The 20,650-nt window shown below is 42.9% G+C and overlaps 1 protein-coding gene across 1 annotated transcript in view; it reads left to right on the top strand.

Moving 5' to 3' along the window:
- The window catches only part of TRABD (TraB domain containing), a 68,175-nt gene extending 48,919 nt beyond the window's left edge, over positions 1-19,256 (top strand). Inside the window, exons 7-10 of the mRNA XM_077264898.1 lie at positions 38-177; positions 2,137-2,309; positions 16,015-16,126; positions 17,901-19,256. Coding sequence (XP_077121013.1) covers positions 38-177; positions 2,137-2,309; positions 16,015-16,126; positions 17,901-18,081 — 606 coding nt within the window. The 3' untranslated portion in view covers positions 18,082-19,256. The remainder of the gene's footprint in view (positions 1-37; positions 178-2,136; positions 2,310-16,014; positions 16,127-17,900) is intronic.
- Positions 19,257-20,650: the final 1,394 nt, after the last annotated feature.

A 20,650-nucleotide genomic window follows, 5' to 3' on the forward strand; every position in this document is an offset into this window, starting at 1 on the left:
ATGGTACTAACATTTATTTATATCGGTAACATTGCAGGCCAGCAAAGTGCCTTTCTGCAAATTTCACCTCGGAGACCGACCTATCCCAGTAACATTCAAGAGAGCCATTGCTGCACTGTCATTCTGGCAGAAGGTCAAGCTCGCATGGGGTCTGTGTTCATTATCGGATCCCATCAGGTACAGAAGACTGGCTTACTTTTTGAAGAGTGTGTGTGTGTGTGTGTGTGTGTGTTAAATAAATAAATTGAGATATATATATATATATATATATATATATATAATATATATATATATATATATATATATATATATATAATATATATTATATATATATATATCTCTATATCTCTATCTCTCTATCCTACAAGAGAAAAAGCTATACACTGCTCTGGCAAAAATGAAGAGACCACTGCAAAATTTTCATTTTGTCTGATTTTTCTCTTTATAGGTATATTTTTGAGTAAAATGTAAATTGTTCTTTTATTCTATAAACTACTGACAACATGTCTCCGAATTTCCAAGCAATACATTATTTTCAGAAAGTGAGAAATGGTCAAAAGAACAAAAAAAATGCAGCTCTCGCAGACCTCAAATAATGCTAAGAAAACAAGTTCATAATTATATAGAAACCACAATACTAATGTTTTAACTCGGGAAGAGTTCAGAAATCAATATTTTGTGTAATAACCATGATTTTTAATCACAGCTTTCATGCGTCTTGGCATACTTGCCACCAGTCTTTCACACTGCTTTTGGGTAACTTTATGCCACTCCTGGTACAAAAATGTAAACAGTTCTTTGTTTGATGGCTTGTGACTATCCATCTTCCTCTTGATTACATTCCAGAGGTTTTCAATGGGGTTCAGGTCTGGAGTTTAGGCTGCCCATGACAAGGATTTGATATGGTGGCCCTTCATCCACACCTTGATTGACCTAGCTGTGTGGCATGGCGCATTGTCCTGCTGGAAAAACCAGTCCTCAAGAGTTGGGGAACATTGCTTGAGCAGAAGGAATCAACTGTTTTTCCAGGATAACCTTGTAGGCGGCTGGATTCATTTGTCTTTCGCAAAGATTAACCTGCCCAATTACAGCTGAAGCATCCTCAGATCACCGATCCTCCACCAAATTTCACAGTGGGTGCAAGACACTGTGGCTTGTACGCATCTCCAGGTCTCCGTCTAACCATTAGATGACCAGGTGTTGGGCAAAGCTGAAAATTAGACTCAGCAGAGAAGATGATCTTACTCCAGTCCTCTATGGTCCAATCCTTATGGTCTTTGGCAAACTTCAGCCTGGCTCTCCTTTGCTTCTCATTGATGAAAGGCTTTTTTTCTAGCTTTACAGGACTTCGGTCCTGCCTCTAGGAGCCTATTACGAACTGTTCTTGCCGTGCTCTTCACCCCAGCTGCCATTTGCCATTCCTTTTGTAGGTCACTTGATGTCATCCTGCGGTTGCTGAGTGACTTTCAAATAAGAAGGCGGTCATCCCGGTCAGTGGAGAGTCACTTTTGCCCTCTGCCGGTCTATAGCTTTGTTGTCCCCAATGTCTGCTGCTTGACCTTGATGTAATGGATTGCCGTCTTAGAAATTTTAAGGATGGAGGCAACATGACGCTCACTGTGTCCCTCTGCTAGTAAAGCCAGAATTGAGCCCTTTTCCTCACTCAAGACTTTTCTTTTTAACTCCTTTGGCATGGTTGTTATTTTTTCATTCCTTTTACTTTTGGGATATTACTAGCACTTGTTTTGCCATCCAGCTTGTCCTATTGCAAGAGGATTGTGAACACCACAGCAGTGTTTTGTATAGTTTCCTTTGTTGAATAAGATTTGGTTCAGGTGATCACCTAATCAGAAGCACATTAAGTAAAATGAGGTGTCCTCTGGTTGGAATTCAACTGACACTGGAATGGAAGTCAGACATGTAGAGAAGCTGATTTTTATAAAACTGTGCAGCAGTCTCTTAATTTTTGCCAGAGCTGTATGTATGTATGTATGTATGTATGTATGTATGTATGTATGTATGTATGTATGTATGTATGTATGTATGTATGTATGTATGTATGTATGTATGTATGTATGTATGTATGTATGTATGTATGTATGTATTTTTATATTGGAATTTTGATTGTTGTTTTAGTGAGGATGACGTGGAGAAATGCAAACAGAAGGATTTGTTGGAGCAGATGATGGCCGAAATGATTGGTGAATTTCCTGATCTCCACCGTACTATAGTCTCGGAGAGAGACCTTTATCTCACCTATATGTTGAAGCAAGCGGCTAGAAAAACCGAACTACCTCGTGCCTCTGAAAGTAATTACTAGTCTTATTCTCTTAATCGCTGACTCTTGATCTGTTGCTTATGGCGTCATAAACCTGATCAGGGATATCCATATAAATCTGCATTCACAATGAGTCCGATAACCGCCACAAGCCATCATTATCTTTCACATTTATCACTGCTGCTTACCTGAGGAGTATTAGGTAAGGCGCTATGTATAGGAGGAATGGAGTGACATCCATGGTAATGATATCTAATTATCACTTAGTTCACTAGGTGCAGCAGTTATAATAGAATCTGTTGTAGATCTAGCAGACCTCAGATGTTTAGCTGTGTATAACCCGCCGACACGACAGCTTTCTGTGTGCGTTATGTAGTGACAGAAAGCTGCTAATCAGTGCTGTAGGCTTGGTTGGACTAGGAGGCATGAGGACTGTTGTCTCCTGATGATTAAAGTACTTAGTAGGTTGAGGTTTGCTGTTTTAATAAGTGACACATCTCTGTAATCGCGCTCTCTACTCTTAGATTATGGAGCTCTCAGATAACATAGCAAAAAAACTGTTGACAGATTCCCTTGAAGATGTGCCATGTTTAAAGGGAATCCTTTAAATATGTTTAACACACAAAAAATTTTGATTTAATGTTTAATCTGTTTTTATTAAAGGTCAATTTTTACAAATAAGAAACCAGAAATTAGAACGTATTGCATTAAATAGTTGGATCATGCAGGACAAACCTGAAATAGAGAGGCAAATGTCCTACGTGGGAGAAGTAGGCAAAATAAGTTATGACATTCTCAACCATAAAAAGAACAAGAGGAACCCTTAAAGTCCTCATAAGGAAAAGTGTTTTAGAAATTTGTCAGTTCTTGTCAAGTACTTCCACTCGGCAAATGTTCATCTTTCAGTGTAACGTTCGGTTTTAGTAACTATTTGAGATGACTTCCAGTGCCGAGGAATCACTGAACGTGCTGCTGTTAAGCAGAAGCTAAGTATGTCTTTCTTTTGATAGCTTATTCGAGAGGGTAGAATGGAAAGAAAAGCAACAAGATTGCTGTTCTCCACCCTACACCCAGTTGCTAAATAATAGTTTAAGAACACTTTTTCCTCCCAGAAGGGTTTAGTCCTATTACATTCCCACCATATGTGAAGTATAGTTGCCTTTTATTCAAGTTCACAATGCCAGCATGTCTCTGGCATGTAATGTTGGTAGGTAATGGTTCCACCTTGTAAGGATCTTTTTAGGTTTTTCCTGAGCAAGGCAAGCAGCAGAAAGTTTGAGTGAATAATTATACTTTCTCCCAGACTCCTGAAGGTATTCCCATACCCAGATCCCACTCCCAAGCCCGTTGAAATCCCAATTTTTTTTCATTTTTCTCTGATCAAACCATTGTACATCAAAGAGATTGAATGACCAGGTGGAGAATCCTTCAAGAACAAATTTTGAAAAAATGGTGAGGGCAGACTGGAATGGACCATGATCCCAAAGAGGATGAAAAGGAACATGATTGTAAATATTCAAACCATAGAAGTGTCCTGGATGTGAACCTATCCTGTAGTGTATTAAATGAGAATAACTCAAAGGGTTTTTATCGGTCGTCCATGACAGCACTACGGAGAGAGGGGATCCGCCCTTCAGGAACAGGAAACCTACAGATACATAAGGGCGGCACCTCTCCCACGCATCAGTTGGTTTCCTGTTCCTGGAGGACAGGATTCCCTGCAGATACGACTTCGTTTCTCCTATCAATACCCAGGCCGGCTGTCCGACCCAGGTAGCGAGGGGGTCTCCTACCTCGGGCAGTGCGGGTCCCTGGAAGCGCCACGGTGGGTCCGGGTAGGGCTCCACAACAGTGAGCGGTGCAGTGTGGAGCGACGTCCGGAGGAGGTCCATCCCCAGTGGTCAGCAGGTGAGTATGTCCCCCCCCGGGGTCCGCTCTCCCCCCTGGGCCTAGGTCTTCCCCACTCTCCCCGTCGGTGCGGTGCAGCGCGGCGTCCTGTGTGCTCCTTTCGATTCGGGACCGGAGCTGGGGGTCGGACGCCGGCCTCTGCCGCGGTCACCGCTGGGCTGCGGCCGTGGAAGCGGCGGTGGCGTAGCGGGGGGGCGGCTGGGGGGTCCGGCGGCGCCGTTCCCAGGCTTCCGGGCACGTTTCTGAGCGTTCTGCCCGAAACCGGAAGTGACGCGCAGGGGGCGGGGCCAAAACCGGAAGTCAAACGCCGGCCGGTTTTTTTCTAAAAACGCCGCTGTCCTGCATGCGGCGGGGGCGGGGGGGGGGCGTTTGGGTGCAGGGGGGGGTGGAGCAGTCACCTGCAAGTCGGGGGGGTGGATTTGGCCACACACCTGCACTGATTCCGGATCCGGGGGAGGGCTATTTATAGCCAAACAAAATGCTGCAGCACTGCTTGTGAGCCCATCTGCAGCTATGGATGAGCCGGAAGCTGCCGTCGGTCTGCTGGAGCAGGAGCAGGATGGATCCTCGGAGAAGTCCCATGCGAACCCCCAGCTGAAGACCCGCGGACGCAGTAACCAGACCAGTCGCAGATCTAAGCAGAAGGATCTGGACCGACCCCCCAGTAATCCGGTACCTACCGCTACTGCCTGGGTAAGAGATCTTCGTGAATGTACCCTGATGCAGTCTTTTCCTATGTTTATTTCCGTAGGGGAAAAAAAGCGCTGGTAAATCAAAAAACAAGGAGTGCGCGCTATGCGCTTGCCCTTTGCCAGACGCCTACCCTAAGAGACTTTGTCAGTCGTGTGTACGGCAGACGGTAGGAAATAAATTGATGGGAACACTGATAGCGGTAGCGCCAGATAAATTACATAGCCTTTTTCTCCGCTCCCATAGGTGGCGGAAGAGTCTCCTGATTTCACATCAAGCCTTAGGGAGATTATCAGGAAGGAGGTGAAAGATTCCCTGAAATCCCTGTCCCGGGGGGAGTCTTCCAAAAGAAGAAGGGAGCCTAGCGCCTCAGAGTCGGATTTGTCCGCTGGCCCTAGTAGGGAGAATGAGTCAGACGCCTCTGTCTCCTCAGCGTCCTCTTCGGAAGAGGAGTCTAACCGGTTCTGTTTCCCATTGGACCAAATGGACAAACTTATTAAGTCAGTTAGATCCACCATGGGGGTGGCTGATGAAAGGCCAGAACTCTCTACACAGGACCTAATGTTTGGCGGTCTAGACCCTAAAAAACGTAGGTCTTTTCCGCTCAATGACAAGGTCCAGAACCTCATCAAAAGGGAATGGAAAAAACCGGAGAAGAAAGGCTCTTTTCCACCTGCCTTTAAACGCAGATATCCCTTTGAGGACCCCATGGTGAATACATGGGATAAGGCGCCGAAATTGGACGCAGCGGTGTCTAAGGCGTCTAAAAAATCATCTATCCCCTTCGACGACATGGCTTCCCTAAAGGACCCTCTCGATAAGAAGGCTGACTCATTCCTTAAAGGGACATGGGAGATGTCGGCGGGTGCCCTGAGACCTGCTGTAGCTGCGACATGTGCAGCCAGATCGATGATGGTCTGGCTGGATCAGCTAGGGTCTAAGTTGGAAGGCGGTGTTTCCAGAGACTCTATGTTGAAATTCCTGCCAACAATTCAGAATGCCACTGCCTTTCTCGCGGACGCATCTGCGGATTCGGCAAGAATGGCGGCTAGGGCGGCCGGACTATCAAACGCAGCACGCAGGGCCCTGTGGCTGAAATGTTGGCCAGGTGACCTTCAATCCAGATCCCGTCTGTGCTCTATCCCATGCGAAGGGGAATACCTGTTTGGTCCAGTCCTAGACGAACTGCTGGAGAAAGCTGGGGACGAGAAGAAAAAGTTTCCCAATCTACCAGCTACCTCTTACAGGCGTCCCTTCACAGGGAAAAGATTCTTTCGGAGGAGACCAGCCAGAGACCAGAGCAGATGGGATGAGAAAAAGAAGAAAGGTACTGGATTTATGTTTGGAGGTGGAGGACGTCAGGAGCCATCCCGTGAGGTCAAAAAACCACCCCAATGACTAGTCGCCCCGGTGGGAGGTAGACTATCTGCCTTCTACCCGGCCTGGTCCAAAATCTCCAGTAGTGATTGGATTTTGGGGTTAATAGCTACGGGTCTGCGGCTAGAGTTCTCCTCCATCCCTCAGAACTTCTTCAGAGTTACCCCACTCAGGTCCTCTCCAGCAGAACAGGCGGCCCTGGAAGCAGAAGTTCACGACCTGCTCAGTAAGAATGTCCTGTCAGAGGTTCCGGAAGGAGAACAGGGTAGAGGATTCTACTCTCCTCTATTTCTAATAAGTAAACCTGATGGCTCCTTCAGAACAATTATTAACCTTAGGGCTCTTAATAATTTCCTGACCGTCCAATCATTTAAGATGGAAACTATTAACACCGCAATAAAGCTGCTGTTTAAAAACTGCTTTATGGTAGTATTGGATTTGAAGGACGCCTATTACCATATCCCCATTTATGCAGGTCACCAACGATACCTGAGGGTGGCGGTAAGGTTGGATGGGGTAATCAGACACTTCCAGTATAGGGCCCTCCCCTTTGGTATATCGGTCGCCCCTCGAGTGTTTACCAAAGTTATGGCGGAGGTTATGGCTCACTTGCATGAGTCCAACATTCTAATAATCCCCTACCTGGACGATCTCCTTATCGTAGGTAAAACGGCGGATCACTGTCTGGAACAGTTACATAAAGTGATGTCTGCTCTGGAGCGTCTGGGGTGGATGCTAAATGTCAAAAAATCACGCTTACAGCCCATGACGGTGCAGCGATTTTTAGGCCTGACCCTGGATTCCCAGGTTCAGGAATGCCGTTTGCCTCAAGAGAAAATTGATCGCTTGCACCTTCAGGTGCTGAATGCCTCTAAAAACCCCACCATGTCCCTTAGAAGAGCCATGTCTCTGTTGGGCTCTCTCTCGTCCTGTATTCCAGCGGTCCGATGGGCCCAGTATCATACGAGGATACTTCAGGGCGAGGTGCTGTTACAACAAAAAAGGTTGGGGGGATGTCTGGAGAGCCTGATGACCCTATCCCAAGACGCTATTATATCCCTCGGATGGTGGCTAGTCCAAGAGAACCTGTCCACAGGGGTCCCCTGGGAATATAATGTAACTCGTATAGTCACCTCGGACGCTAGCCCTTCTGGATGGGGGGCTCACATGGGGGATACATTGATCCAGGGGCTTTGGGATCGGGATCAGATAGAAATGTCTTCCAACCTAAAGGAGTTAACGGCTGTGGAACAGGCAGTTAAATCACTCCTTGTCTATCTACAGGGCCACCACGTGCGGGTATTCTCGGACAATCGGGTCGCCGTGGCATACATAAATCACCAAGGCGGGACTCGTTCCAAATCCCTAATGTGCGTAGCAGATCGTCTATTCCATCTAGCAGAGCAACATCTTCTCTCATTGACGGCTCTTCACATAAGAGGGGCAGAAAACACTACAGCGGATTTCTTAAGCCGCAACACATTGAGGCAGGGGGAGTGGTCCCTGAACGACTCCATCTTCAACCTCATCGTGGAAAGATGGGGTCAACCAGAAATAGACCTGTTTGCCACAAAAGAAAACAGGAAAGTGGCACAATTCTGCTCTCTCAACCCCAGAGAAAATCCTCTGTCAGTAGACGCCCTCCTCATAGACTGGAACTTCAGGCTAGCCTACGCCTTTCCTCCCCTGTCTCTACTTCCTCTGGTGGTGAGGAAAATCAGGAAGGACAAAGCCACAGTGATAATAATTGCCCCCTTCTGGCCCAGAAGGACGTGGTTTCCATGCCTGAGGGCTATGTCGATATCCGACCCATGGGTCTTGCCAGACATCCCGGATCTCCTGTCCCAGGGCCCAGTCTACCATCCTCGGGCGGTTGGCCTTCATCTGACGGCGTGGATTTTGAGCGGGCGCTGTTAAAGGATAGGGGGTTCTCTCCGGGCCTCATTAACACTCTGCTGAAGAGCAGAAAAATAATCACCACAAAGATTTATGTTAGGATCTGGAAGAGGTTCCTTCAAAACTCGGGGGTAATAGCTGGTCAGTCAATACCAATAGACCAGATTTTAGAATTCTTACAGAAAGGGTTAGATATGGGGTTATCCCCAAATACACTTAAAGTGCAGGTATCAGCCTTAGGGGCCCTCTTTGGCTGCAACATTGCTGAGAATCACTGGGTCAGCAGATTCATCAGAGCGACAAAACGGTCCAGGCCAATGGTGAAGAATAGGGTCATGCCATGGGACCTGAACCTAGTCCTCTCAGCCATGACAGAGGCCCCATTTGAGCCAATTGCATCAGCCTCTATTAAAAATGTATCCCTTAAAGTAGCCTTCCTGGTGGCCCTAACATCGGCGCGTAGGATAGGCGACATCCAAGCATTATCCAGGGTTCCCCCTTACATGCAGCTTAGGGATGATAGAGTGATACTATCCCCTGATCCAGCATATCTTCCTAAAGTAGTGTCCAGGTTCCACAGAACACAGGAAATAGTTCTTCCATCCTTCCTCCCCAATCCTACTAACGATAAGGAAAGGAAGCTACACACTTTAGATGTAAAAAGATGTATCCTGGAATATCTGGCAGTAACTGATCCCTGGAAGATAGATAACGCCCTATTCGTGTCCTATCAGGGTAGTAGGAAGGGTCACAGGGCATCAAAATCTACTTTAGCTAGATGGATCAGGGAGGCTATCTCGCTGGCATACATCTCAAAGGGCAAGCCGGCGCCTGAAGGTCTAAAAGCGCATTCCACTAGAGCTATGGCGGCTTCGTGGGCAGAAAGATTGGAGGTGTCGATCGACCAAATTTGTAAGGCTGCTACTTGGTCTTCTCCACACACATTCTATAACCATTATAGATTGAACTTGGGTGCCTCTTCTGACCTTTCGTTTGGTGTAAGGGTGCTGCAAGCTGTAGTCCCTCCCTAGTTAGTTACTCTCTGTAATTCTCTCCGTAGTGCTGTCATGGACGACCGATAAAGTCTTAGTTACTCACCGGTTAACGGTGTTTTTCGGAGTCCATGACAGCACCTGTACATACCCTCCCGTCTTCTTAAGTTCTGGGTGTACACCTCTTCCTTTATTTATATAATTCACGGGTAGTGAATAGTTAGTTATTTGTATCATTGTTTATTATGTATGCTATTAACCTTGGTGGTCCTCTTGTGCTCTGTAAACCAACTGATGCGTGGGAGAGGTGCCGCCCTTATGTATCTGTAGGTTTCCTGTTCCTGAAGGGCGGATCCCCTCTCTCCGTAGTGCTGTCATGGACTCCGAAAAACACCGTTAACCGGTGAGTAACTAAGACTTTCCCACAAACAAAAGTTCATTTTAACCTGTTCACGCCAAAGCCTGTTTTCACCTTCCTGACCAGGCCTATTTTTTTTAATTCTGACCACTGTCATTTTGAGGTCTTAATTCTTAAACGCTTCAGTGTATTCCACCGATTCTGAGATTTTTTTTGTTTGTTTTGCTTTTCCATGACATATTGTACTTCATGATAGTGGTAGCATTTCTTTGATATGACTTGCATTTATTTGTGAAAGAAATTTGGCAAAAATGTTGAAAATTTAGCAATTTTCAAACTTTTTAATTTTTATTCCCCTAAGTCAGTCATGTCACACATCATAGTTAATACCTAACTTTTCCCACATGTCTACTTTACATCAACGGAGGTTATAAGGGTTAAAAGTAGACCAGTGATTTCTCATTTTTACAACAAAATTTACAAAACTTTTTTTTTTTTTTTTTTTTGAGAGGTCTATATGACAAATACCCAAAAGTGACACCATTCTAAAAACTGCACCCCTCAAGGTGCTCAAAACCACATTTGAGAAGTTTATTAACCCTTCAGGTGCTTTACATGAATTAATGGAATGTGGAATGAAAAAATGAACTTTTTAACTTCACCAAAATTTTAGTTTAGACCGAATATTTTTTACTTTGGCTAGGGTAAAAGGAGAAAAAGGACCATACAATTTGTTGTGCAATTTCTCCTGAGCATGCGGATACCCCATATGTGAGGAAAAAACCCATTGTTAGGGCGCACAGCAGGGCTTGGAAGGGAAGGAGCGCCATTTGACTTTTTGAATGTAAAATTTGCTGGTATAAGCGGACGCCATGTCATGTTTGGAGAGCCCCCTGATGTGCCTAAACAGAGGAAACCCCCCACAAGTGACATCATTTTGTAAACTAGACCCCTCAGAAAACTTATCTAGATGTGTGGTGAGCGCCTTGAAACCCCAGGTGCTTCCCAGAAGTTTATAATGTTGAACTGTGAAAATAAAAAATAATAATAAAAAATCTTTAGCTTCAAATTTTGCATTTTCGTAAGGGTAACAGGAGAAAATGGACCCCAAAATGTGTTGAGCAATTTTTCCTGAGTACGCAGAGTATGGGCATGTGGTCGAAAACCACTTTTGAGCACAGTCCAAAGTTCAGAAGGGAAGGAGCGCCAGGCTTGAGGGTGTCATGTCACTTTGGCAGAACTCCTGAGGTGGCAGAACAGCAGATCTCTCCCCCCCCCATCTCCCCATAAGAGAGGGGTGCAGTAATTATATTGACACCACAGGTTTAGCACAGAATTTTATACCTTTGGGCAGTGAAGAACAAATAATTACATTTTTACCACCAAGATTGTGTGTTGGCCCCAGATTTTACATTTTCATAGTGGGAAATGGGTAAAAATGGCACCAAAATTTTGCCCACAATATCTTCCAAATGTAGAAATATCCAATCTATGGCTGTACAGTACTGATTAGCCACACGGTGAGACACTGGAGGGACGGAGCGCTATTTGCCTCCTGGAGCGCAGATTTTCCTAGAATAATTTGCGGACTCCATATACAGAGCCTCTAAGTTAGAAAAGCAGAATTCTCCTTCAAGTGACCCCATTTTGTAAATTATACCCCTTGTAGTGACTATTTTGACTATGAGTGTTTTCCAGAAACAAGCAATAGTGGATGTTGCTGTGTGAAAATTGCAAACTTCCATTGCAGTGACCAGTACATTATGACCTGCTCATGCTTCTGGAGAGCCCACCTAATTTACGGGTGCGTGTCTCATCACTTCAAAAATGCCAAACATGTTGGTGCTAAATGTGGTTTAGGCACACTGGGGCTCAGAAGGGAGGGGGGCATTTGGATTTGAGATTGCAGAATTTGCTGAATTTTTTTGATGGGCGAGGAGCCATTTCGCTTTTGCCAGAGCCTTTGCACTACCAGTAACGTGGAAGCCCCCTATATTTCCATGGACAGACTACAGAACTGGGTGGAAACTTGCTTTTTTTTTTTTTGTGGATTGAGTTGAGAACATTTTGCATAACATTTAAGATCACATTTGTCCAGTGCTCTATGCTGAGCACTTACATCGGGGTTTCCATCTAAATCTTCGTGACGTAAAAGATGAAACACCTAATGGATCCATTTACTATAATGAGGCAGCAGAGTTACTCTGGACTCCGTCTGGCCTTTGTTCAACGTTGTCCTTTTCAGAAGAGCCTCATTATAGGGAATCTTCCGCTGGGGGTTCTCTCTGATTCATGTATTTCAGAGATTTACATGGAAATCCAGGTGCAAGTGCTCAGCGCAGCGCGCAGGATAAATGTGAGCTGAGCCTTACTGGGATCTTGGGCAGGCAGAATGAACGAATCAGCAGCAGGAGAATTGGTTCTATTTATTTCTTTTGCACCGTTCCTTGTGCGGTATAAGTGATTAGGCGACTTTATTCTTCTTGTTGGTGCTATTACAGAAATACAACATAGTTTTTTGCATCACCGTATTTAGACAGCTATAGTTTTTTTTTTTTTTTTTTCTTCTATATTTCGGCAGACAGTCATCTAGCAGCTTCTTGTTTTGCAAGACGAGTTGTTTATCGGTACCATTTTCGGGCACACAACCTTTTTTTTTTTTTTTTTCTATCGCGTTGTCGATGGAAGCGCATAGGGAGCTAACTCCCTGTGCAATGCTCCTCAATGTCGCTGTCTCTATTGACAGTGGCATCAGAAGGGTTAAAGCTAACACTGATCGTGGGCGTTTACTGCAGGGTGTCGGCTCTCGCATAGAGCTGACACCCGCACCCGATTGGCGGCGATCAGTGTGAGCCCCCGCGATTGCAGCGTCTTACATACACGAAGGTTTGCGAGAACGCAGCTCCCACAGCGCCGTATATGTTTCAGTAGATCTTGGAATAATAAAGTTCCACAATTGGATGTACTTTAAATAAAATGTTTCTGTGCTGAGATCATCTTATAAATGTGCCCCTGCTGTGTACTGTATATTTGCTGTGTCTAACCGGACAGGGACATGGTCTGACCATACCACAGCCCCTGGGCTGGGAAGGAAGAAAGAGTATATACAGATATTACAGCAGGGGATCACAGCTGATTCTTTGAGGTAAAACATTGTTTACATACAGGCAGTGAAATGCTTTATCTCACAGAATTAGCTGTGATCCCCTGCTGTAATATCTGTATACTCTTATGCTTCACCCCCAACTCCCCACCCCCCCAAAAAAAGGAGAAAAAAAAATTCACTACACCTGTAGATAAATTCTCAAAGGGGCACAATTTCCAAAATGGGGTCACTTGAGGGAGTATCTTGCTTTTTTGCTCTTCTAGCACTTTGGGCTCTTCTAGCACTTTGGGCTCTATGTATGGAGAGGCAAAGAGCGCTCCCTCCCTAGTCTTGCTGTGTGGTTAAATAGTACCGTACAGCCACATATGGGTTATTTCCACGTTCAGCAGAAATTGTGTGACACGTTTTGGTGCAATTTTTACCCATTTCCCCTTGTGAAAATGTAAAATCTGGGTTTAATTACACTTTTACCACCAAAATGTTGTTTTATTTGTTCTTCACCGCCCAATGGTATTAAATTATGACACACCTGTGGTGTCAGTATGATAAATGCACCCCTAGATAAATTCATTGAGCAGTGTAGTTTGTAAAATGGGGTTTCTGCTATTTTGACTCCCATTTGGGTCGTTGCACCCGGAAACCATAACCGTAAAATCTGCACTAAATTATTGCACACCATTCTCTGAGTTTTCCACTGTGCCTCAAAAGCATTTCCGTGTTTTTTTTTTTTTTTTTTTTTTTTTTTTACATGTGTAAAAAAAACATAAGTCATAGCAAACAAATTTTACCGCGATCATGAATTCCAATGTGTCGAAAAAAACATTTGCTGCGTTCGAGTTATTACCACATAAAGTGACACTGGTCTGAATTTTAAAATGTTACTGGGTCATGAAGGTTGAAACAGGCTTGAGGGGTTAAGTGCCTCCTTGGTTAAGTCTATTAAGCAGTCTGACAAAGGAATATGTATTAAAGGGGAGATGGTTCAAATGGATAGGTAAACCTTCAACCAAGCAGTGGGTTAGGCTTGAACAAGAAGAGTGAAAATGCAAGTCTAAGAAACAAACTAGGATGGAAGCTTTGAAATAGGTTTTGAAATTGGGGAGACCAGCTCCACCAATAGATTTGGTACGGGCTAATGTTTGCATGCCAATTCTGGGTCTAGATCTATCGCAAACAAACCTAATCGGGATGAAGCTTATAGAAAAATGTACGGGGAGGGAGAGATGGGGGGTGGTTTGAAAAATATATAGGAAGCGAGGTACGATATCCATTTTGATAACATTCATTCTTCTGGACCAAGATTTCAGTTTACCATAGGACACGTGGTCTTTAAGCGATCGATCCAGGAGTATTTGATAATTAAGAGCAAAAAGTTTAGAAGAATCAATCATAAGGGATGAACACTCCAAAATATTGTGTCCAATTCCCATTTGACAGGCAAGCTGTCCATCACATTGTTAACCTCTTCATGAGAAAGTGATCTATTTAGGGCTTCAGACTTTGAAATTACGTAGGAAGCTAATTATCAAAAGTAAACTACTCAAACTCTTTTATTAAGGAGGGTACGGACATTCGAGGTTAAGACATATATGTAGATCATCTGCATAGAGTGCTCTTTTATAGTTTACAGAACCTACAGTGCCTTGCTAAAGTATTCAGCTCCCTGGAACTTTTCAACCTTTTCCCACATATCATGCTTCAAACATAAAGATACCAAATGTAAATTTTTGGTGAAGAATCAACAAGTGGAAAACAATTGTGAAGTTGAATGAAATATATTGGTTATTTTTACATTTTTGTGGAAAATCAAAAGCTGAAAAGTGGGGCATAGGCTATCTTTGAGAAGGTTATCATTCAATCTCCATGCACAGGAGCATCTGGTAAGATATGGAAGAGATAAAAAAAATAACTGGAGCGTGGTCTGACCACAAAATGTCTCCAATTGTAGCAGATGGTTGCCACATGGACACTCTGTCCGTGTGAACACATGTACATGTGCGCAGCCCCATAGATCATGGTATGCTAGTGTAAGTGTCTGCATATGTATTGGAAATACTGATGTGTGAAGGAGGCCAAAGGAAAAAAAAAACACGCAACCATATTTGAGTATATTATCTATATGAATGTACTACTGGCAATATTGCTAAACAGAACTACCACTGATCTACAAATCTTACTCATTTTATGATCTTCTGGTGATGGTTTTATTACATTTTCTATATTGCTATCAATATTAAAATGTATTGCAGTTTTCACTCCGCACTGAGCCTCAATAGACTGACTGTTCCTGTTGTGTAGCGATCACTTTTCAGTAGTCATCTCATTATCATCAAAAACACAATTACCGTACAATGAAAGATGACCTCTACATATGGGTAACACATTATCCAATATTTATAATAGGAGATGATCACCGCTCGCGTTTTCTCCATCCCTGCACAGTGATCTCTGCACAGATTACAGAGCATGTCTGAAACACTTTCCCATCAGTCAATGCTAAACTTTTCAATCTGTTACCTATGGTTAAAATGATTTCTTTAGAGGATATCGCTAAATACTGTTAACAAATTCAGGCAAGATGACCTATTTTTGTGTAGGTGACAAAAAGCGAACTAAAAAAATCTACCTTTAGCTTATGAGCAGTGGACTGGCTTCTGCTATCATGCAGTGCAGCCAATAAAACTATGTGCTACAAGAAAGGGGAAAGCAAAACATGGCCAATAAGGCTATGACCATATAGTTTTTTGGGAAGTCTTTTGTAGTGGTTCAAAAAATGACTGGCTTTTTTTTTTTTTTTTAGCAATTTTCAAACAAAAAACAAACCAGACAGTCTTTCTATTAATTTCCATTCTAAAACCACTTGCTGTTCCTGTGTTTTTAAGTCTATTGAGTATTTTTCTTCCATGTCAGGTTTTGATGAAAGAAGAAAATTATGCTGTAGGAGAAAAAAAATTTAAAGACCTTTCATGAAATGAAAAACTCATGAAACTCCCCACAGAAGGAGCGTTTCTGGAAGCGGTTTCCACTAAAGCGCATTGTTTTTGACCTGCCTTAAGAAAATTGTGCGCATATCCAAGAATCTGAGCACTAAGTGGCTTCTTCCCATCATCACTGAAAATATTAGGTGCATGTTCTAAGAAGGGATCGAAAGTACAGCAGGGGACACCATACCACATGTGCAATAGCTCGGAGATGTGAGCAAACGGGGAATTGTAATATTTAGTCAATTTGTCTTCCTCCACCCTAATTCTCTAATGTCCAATGCTTGCATTTTATTTAAGCCGCATTCTGTGTTTGTTTTTGTTTTTTTGTTTTTTACTATAAATGTGAATAGGCTTATATTTAATTATTAGTGATGCTCAAATTTTAATTGCATATTATTCACTTTTTTTTTTTTTTTTCTTTTTAGCGGAGTCTAGAAAAAGTGTGCCATCTATTGTTGTTGGTGTTGTCGGGATGGGACATGTACCTGGTATTGAGAAGAACTGGAATAGTGATGTAAATATTCAAGAAATCATGAGGTAAAAAGAAAATGTGTGTTCTTCTACATACAAACTTATAGGAACGTGGCGAACCTCAGCAGGGTCAGTTCTTGCACTCCCACCATTTTCCACCACCACCATGGAAATAAGCATATATGGTGATAGCTGGTAGTAACTGCAGAAAATGTTTCTTTAGCCATAGCCAAATTGGATGGCTCTAGATTGGCAGAAAGATGGAGATTCTGTTCAAGTCTTTCGTAGTTTCTCTCTTAAGGTGGTGGAGCTGTAGCGTGACATCACACCAGTGACCTACAATAGGGTACAAGAGGTTCAGACACATTTTACCAATGTGTCAAATATTTTTCCTGTCAAATCACAAAATCTAGAGGCTGAGATGCAGATATGAATATATTCGTAGTAGTAGAGTCATGGATTGCATCTCGTGTATGTTGCACAGATGTTTTGTCATGCAGGCATGCATGAAACCGTTTATTTTTTTTTCTTCATCATCTCCTTGGTGTTACACATTATTTCATGGTTTCTAGATGTGTAGTTAGACGAAGTATTCGAACAATTCGTAAAATGTGTGGCTTTTTATAAAATATAAAAATAAGCTTAGTTTAACACTCATTTGTCAACTAAATCCACATAAACTAAATGTGCTGCTGTTAGACAAAGGACTGTGTGGCTTATCACTTCGGTCAGATCTACCAGCTGCATCTCACCCTCAGCAATACATCACCTCACATAATAAGTTAGTCAGCTGCGTTTCCTTTTAACTTTAATTTTTATTCTGAGAATGTCATAAAAATGGCCGCCGTAACATATTTAAAGCTGTAACTAGTGATGAGCGAATATACTCGTTACTCGAGATTTCTCGAGCGTGCTCGGGGGTCCTCCGAGTATTTTTTTTAGTGCTCAGAGTTTTAGTTTTTCTTGCTGCAGCTGAATGATTTACATCTGTTAGCGAGCATAAGTACATGTGATGGTTGCCTGGTTGCTAGGGAATCGCCACATGTAATCAAGCTGGCTAACAGATGTAAATCATTCAGCTGAGGTGATGAAAACTAAATCTCCGAGCACTTACAAATACTCGGAGGACACCCGAGCATGCTCGGGAACTCTCAAGTAACGAGTATATTCGCTCATCACTAGCTGTAACCCATCTGAGCCTTGTCAGGATGGGTTGCGTCTGAAGAAACTCCACACACCGCTCAAAATGTGTGTTTTTAATGTCAGGGGAGCTGCACTGCGAACAAACATAACCAATCGGCTCACAGTAGGAGAGAAAAAGGAAAACGAATTCTCATTTGATAGTGCTGACTTTTTTTTTTTCTTCTGCTTTAGTCCTGCCCCTTGTCAAGCGACTCTTCATGTCATTACTGTACAGTTTGAGCAGAACAGGTTTACAAATGACATACTGATAGGGAATTTAGATTGTGAGCCCCATAGGGGGCGGCGATGATAATGTGTGCAAACTCTAAAGCGCTGCGGAATATGTTAGCGCTATATTAAAATAAATAAGAAAGAAGGAAAAAAAAAAATAAAGGAGCATGGAGCAGTACAGAAGGTGGCGAAAAAAGCCAATTTTGCTCAGGGAGACAAAAATTTTTTTATTTTTCCTGCCTAATGGTTGAGAGCAGATCAGTTACAAAACTGGTCCTCAGCCTGACCATTGACATGTCTCTTGGGGCGCAACCCATCCTGACAAGTAACTAGGATGGGTTGTGACTGCGGCCAGTTTTTGTTTTTTGTAATAACCTTAGTCTATGCTAATCTGTATAAATGCTGTTTTTTTTCTCTTTTCTTACAGCGTGCCTCCTCCCTCAGCACTGAATAGGATTATTACTTTTACTGCAAAAGTGACGTTTTTTGGACTTGTCGGTTACGGTTGTTTTTGTGTTAGCAGAAGGACAGTCCAGTTTATCCTCTCAGTGCCAGCCACACAGTATTGCCTTCAAAGACTGAACCGAATGAAAATCTGGAATTTTTAGACTGCAGCTAATGAATGCTAATTATCTTTCTACGTGACAGATTACTCCACCTGCCCTGGGTATCTATCCAAGGAATATCTAAGAAAACGTTCTCTGGTTAGAGTAAATGGCAGCTACTGTAGCCTCTGCAGGAACTGCTGTTCTTTGAGATCAAGAATTTTTTAAAGAGGTTGTCTCAAGTTCTTATATGGGTAAAACTGCAAAGTGCTTCTAAAAACGAGCTAGTTTGCAATGTAGCTCATTTAGAAATCCTCTCCGTTGTTGAGAGGGATTTTTAATTTTGTAGTGTACAGCCTGTTGCCAAAGTTACTGGCCACCCTACGGTCTGAGTCGCCGATTGACTAGGAGCATGCACAGTTTCCAGACTTTATGCTTTAGAGTAGGGTTTCCCAGATTGTCAAAGACCCCCCCAACAGATCATGTTTTCAGGATTTTCTTAGTATTGTGGAAGCGAAACAACCTGGGGCAGCTTTTGATTCTTTGATAATTCCATCACCTGTGCAATACTAAGAGAACCCTGAAAACATGATCTGGGGGGGAAATAATACTGGAGTTTAGGAAACACTGCTATAGGGCCTGCTCGTACTTCTCTGATGCTGGCTGGATCTAGTGGTTTCACTCCATTGTGCTTCTCCCGTGCTGCAGAAACGGTCTCAGCTGTCAGCCCGTGAGAGCACTCGGTTTGGACCAGCAGCACGACCATGTCGCTGATCTGGACTGTCAGTCTTCAGGAGCATACCCCATCTCCAGCAACCATGAGAACTAGGAGAGAACCTCTTTAAATACAATGTTTCAAAGGCCCAAAATATGTTTACAAGTATTACATATAACCCCAACGCTATAGGAAAAATCGTATCTTTTGGTCATTTTTGAGGGCTATAACTTTTTTAAAGATTGACTCACACAATGCTTTTATGGTGCAGTGCTTCCACCTTTCTCTTACCTGATTTATTTCATAAATGAGTTTATTGGCTCTATGGACTAACCACCCACATAGGTTTGCTGACCTATTTACTGTTTCTTTGTGTATCAGGGTCACAGAATTTAGGAATGGAGTGAACAATGTTCATAGATATAGTAGCTTCTTATTCACATTTAAATTATTCACTTGTATTATACAAATATATTGTTTAACTTCTGAAACCAAATTTGTATTAAACCAAATCACCTTTCCACTTCTATGTCATATGCCCAGGTGTTTAAAAAAAATTGTTTCTATTGCAGCACGACTCCCTTCTAAAAATGAGAATCAACATTTTACATGGATACACAACAGGGTGTATTACAGGCTTTACATCTGCACTTTCTATTTAACTATTTTTAGTCTACCTCTACCCCAAAAAGTAATAATCTTCATTAATTTGCATTAGCGGTAGCCATATTTTAATGGAGATTAGACTTGTTGTTCTTGGACCAAGTAGACAACTTATTAACCGTTCTTTCTTTGTAATCTGTACATAGTGTAGGCTTTCTTAAAGTGGCACTGTCGAAGGGAACCTGAAGGCTTTCTCAGCCCCCCCCCCCCAAACTTCCACCATCTATTTTTTGATATATTTTATCCTTCCTATTAAGGCCATTTTATAGTCTTATTGATTACTGTATATACCAAAAATCCATTTTATAACTGATATGTTAATTAGTGATATTTTCCCCATTCATTCATCCCGCTAATCTTTAATGCCCCTGTGGGCGTGACTGATATGATTTGTAAGAGTGACATCGCTGTTTGCGCTTTGCAAATCTCTGCCTCCCTCCCAATGTGCAGTAACCCTGGTGTACATTCCCCGACTTTATTGGTGCACTGAACATGCCCAGGGAGGCAGCCGATACCATTGTCTCTGCTTGCTCTGTCCTTTATTACCGCTGCTTCCTTGGGCTGGCGAAGTGCAACGATGAAGCTGGGTTTAATGGGCCGCATTGTCGGGGAAGGAGAGATTTGCAAAATTGACACTGAGCTTGGTAATCAGCTAATGCGGTTAGGGGGATGACTAGGGGAAAACTAGGGGAAAACTATGTCCCCACAACTAGTCACCGGCTAATTGGCATATTACCACTTCATTTATATTTTTGTGGGGTTTTAGGGATGTATGCAGTAATTAATAAGGTATAGTCTTGTTAGAAAGGGTACAGGGTAGCAATAAATGCATAGTGACAGTATGGGGAGCTTGGAGAAGCTGTCAGGTTACCTTTAAGGCACATTGTGGCAAGCGAGTTGCTCTTTGTGGAAATATGTTTGCTCGTATTGTAAGGGCAGTGTGTGTAGTAAAGTACATGAAGTTAGAGGTTGCAGCCAAGCTTTCCCAAAGTGTGGAAGGCACTTCTGGCCCGGTATGTAGTGAAGCATTCTGTCCTTCCTGACATCAAGTCAGATTTATTGGAGAAGCTCATTGTTTGAAATCATGATAGAAGAGGATGGCTAGTCAGTTTGATTTGTAATTATTATTATTGTAAAATGAAAAAATCGAGTATTATAAAGATATCTTCTTGTCCCCATGGAAAAGTTGGTTTGAACATGTCCCATAGCAACCCTCTGTTTTTGTAGCCGGTAGCAACTAATCACATCGTCGCT

This window comes from Ranitomeya variabilis, chromosome 5, assembly GCF_051348905.1.
Source record: "Ranitomeya variabilis isolate aRanVar5 chromosome 5, aRanVar5.hap1, whole genome shotgun sequence".
In the NCBI taxonomy this organism is placed as follows: domain Eukaryota; kingdom Metazoa; phylum Chordata; class Amphibia; order Anura; family Dendrobatidae; genus Ranitomeya; species Ranitomeya variabilis.